The 2,953-nt window shown below is 29.8% G+C and overlaps 1 protein-coding gene across 1 annotated transcript; it reads right to left on the bottom strand.

Moving 5' to 3' along the window:
• Window positions 1-430: 430 nt before the first annotated feature.
• Window positions 431-2,643, bottom strand: LOC129984863 (histidine-rich glycoprotein-like). The gene is made up of 3 exons (XM_056094823.1): window positions 2,632-2,643; window positions 2,042-2,101; window positions 431-802 (listed from the first exon to the last, which is right to left on the bottom strand). Exons 1-3 carry the CDS (start codon window positions 2,641-2,643, stop codon window positions 431-433), a joined length of 444 nt encoding a protein of 147 aa, XP_055950798.1.
• Window positions 2,644-2,953: the final 310 nt, after the last annotated feature.

Genomic DNA, 2,953 nt, shown 5'->3' with positions numbered 1-2,953 from the left:
TGGTTTGATGTTACTGTCGGCCACGTGGGATAAGCCACAACAAAATTTGAATAGCATAAAGAAAGTTAAATACACTTAGCAACAAAAACATTTCAGACAAAATATTTAAAGCCTTATTTCTGATCAACATTTCTTTGTATTTAACACTCCGATAATGAAAGTTGCCTAGTGTCTAGTGTTTAACAAAATATTCGTAAAATTTCTATCTAAATTATAGAAATTTTAATAGTTTAATTCAGTGTTTGAAAGATTTTTTAAATAAAACAAGATGTAGTTAAAAAATAAAAGATTTTATTCCTGCAATAAAATGCAATATTTTCCTTTGTACAGTGAAGACAGAGATGTAAGGAAACATATTTGGCAACTTTTTGTGATAGCAGCAAAGACCATTGGATATACTCAGATCATATAAATAGAGGCTATGTACAAATTAACCATGATGGTGTCCTTGATGGTGATACACTTTAGCATGTCCGTGGTGATGATGTCCATGATGATGTTGCTCTTGGTGATGGTGTCCATGATTATGGGGCTCGTGGTGGTGATGAGCATGATGAGCATCGGAATGGAGCTTAACGTGAGCCGGATCCTGATTGGCAGTTCCTGGTTCGTTGGTCTTCACAGTGGCTCTGAATCCCTGTTTGTCAGCTACGTAGTGGACCTCCCGATGGATACCTCTGTGGTCAGTGAAACCATAGCTTCCTTGAACGTGTCCATGGCCATCACCATGTTCATGTTTGTGTTGAGATCCGTGGTGGTCTTTGATTTCGTAGCCAAATTTGTAGGGTTGGGGATGATGATGCTGTAAAATTATTGTTGATTTTATTTATTGTGCTGAATAAGAAATTAGAAATGCTTTTTACAGCATTTTTAATTGAAAGTTTAAATTTGAAAACAATATTTGTCAGGTATAAATTTGTTTTGCTTTAGAGTAAACAGAAATTAAAAATTAGTGATAAGTTAGGTTACACTTAATGTGATATTTTGAATAAAATAACGCATAATATATAACACTATATATAACTATATAATATATTTTTAATTGATTTTCCTCATATTTATAAAATTGCTATATTGTTTTCGGCATTTTGATCTTTCAGGCTGGTTTACCTGAAATAATGATTTTGTATTTATTTGCAATTTTAGTTCTAGAGCATTGATAAAAATCGTCTTCTATAATTTCTTCCTATTATCTGGCATACTTACTTAATACGTCATTTGAATTATTTTTTTTTAAATTGTAAACAATCAAGCACGGCATCATTTGTTTTCATTCATCTACTTCAGGATCACTGTAATCTAATAAGGTTACGAATTCCAATTGGTAACCTTTTGCCACTAAAGAAACATAGAACAAGAAAGCCTAGGGCTTGTTCAATACATCTTGATGAACTAGTTAATATGGTTGTTGAGGCTTGGAAATTTGGTGAGATTGTGTAAGACTGGAAGCGGCAAGGCTTACATATTAATTTGCACGACAGCGGCTCAGATTGCGAAATCCGTCTCAAAATGGTCCTAATATTTTGCTTCAAAACAGGTGCACTAAACTGAAATATCATTTCACCGTTTTGATTGCGAGATTCATAAATATCTTTCATATTATTCAAATAATATCATGTCAAATTTCATTCTTTTGGCAATCTGAGGTTTTGAGTTTTTATACTCACATTTTCTCCGGCAAATAAACTAAACGTTTTAGCGAAACATTATACAAATTTAAAAGGTTTGTATAAAGACCATGTATCTGATTTCAAGAAATTTATGACTATTGACTAAGATAGTTTAAAAATTATATTTATTGGATCGAGGAAGATCTTAACCAGCAAAATCTTTTAAGAAAACCAAAATTTGAATCCAAATTTAAATGGGATCTAATAAAAATCTCAAAATCATAATATAACAAAAATTCTTAATCTAATAATTATTTAAGATTTTGAAAATTTCACTTAATAATAAAAAAAACATCCGTTACAAGACCACGAAATATTTAATACAGACATAACGAATAGTGAAAAATTTTATAACAGGAGTGATTTCTTACCTCATGATGATCATGATGGCTTGCATAGGCTGCTGCACACAATGCTGCCACAAATAAAACCTGTAAAATAAAATAAAAAATCATTAATTTTTTTTAATTTTTTAACTCGTAAAAAGTGCCAAAATCCGGAAATTTTTATTCAAATATATTTGTCCCACTTGAATTCGGTCAAAGGAAATTTTGTAACATATTTATTTTTAGTAGAAAAAGGTTTCATAATATGTATACTAATATGCTCTTCAACTCATTTCTACGCTAAAATATAAACGTATTTGTTTGCAAAATTTAATTTACCAATTCATATCATTGATTTCTTCCTTTGATTCATGGCATAGTTTAAATAGATTGACAATATTTGTATTTTAGAGAATTTTAACTGTGTAATTTTAAATATTAGAACTTTGAAAAAATATGTATATAGTAAACTTTGATAATTTATTAATTTATTTTTAAAAAAGATACAATATAAATGCACATATGTTTCCATATTTAAAATCTATTATATGGAAAGAACATTAAGTTCACCGTAATCTAATTAATAAGAGAAATAGATTAAAAAAATATTGAAAATATAAAAATTTTCAATTTACCTTTGCGATCATGGTGCTTTGACAAAATTGGTTTCCACAAACAATGTCCGAAATCCAATATTCGTTTGAAATTTGACAGTTAAACAACGTTTGACTCTATATATACGCACAATTTAAACCAAATGGCAAGGTACAAACAGCTTCATTCTAACCTTTTAAGGTCAATGAGTAAGGTAATGCATTTAACGTATTAGACACATGAGGTCATTATCAGTTAGGCTATTTGAAAAAGGAATGTCTGATTTATTCAAGCATTTAACAGAACTACTTTTACAACGTGAAAATAATTCGACTTTCAGAAACGGAAGCACATGGCCGTGAA

Source organism: Argiope bruennichi, chromosome 9 (assembly GCF_947563725.1).
Source record: "Argiope bruennichi chromosome 9, qqArgBrue1.1, whole genome shotgun sequence".
NCBI classification, from domain to species: domain Eukaryota; kingdom Metazoa; phylum Arthropoda; class Arachnida; order Araneae; family Araneidae; genus Argiope; species Argiope bruennichi.
Note: the sequence above shows the minus strand (reverse complement) of the source record. Positions and strands in the feature narration are given on the sequence as shown.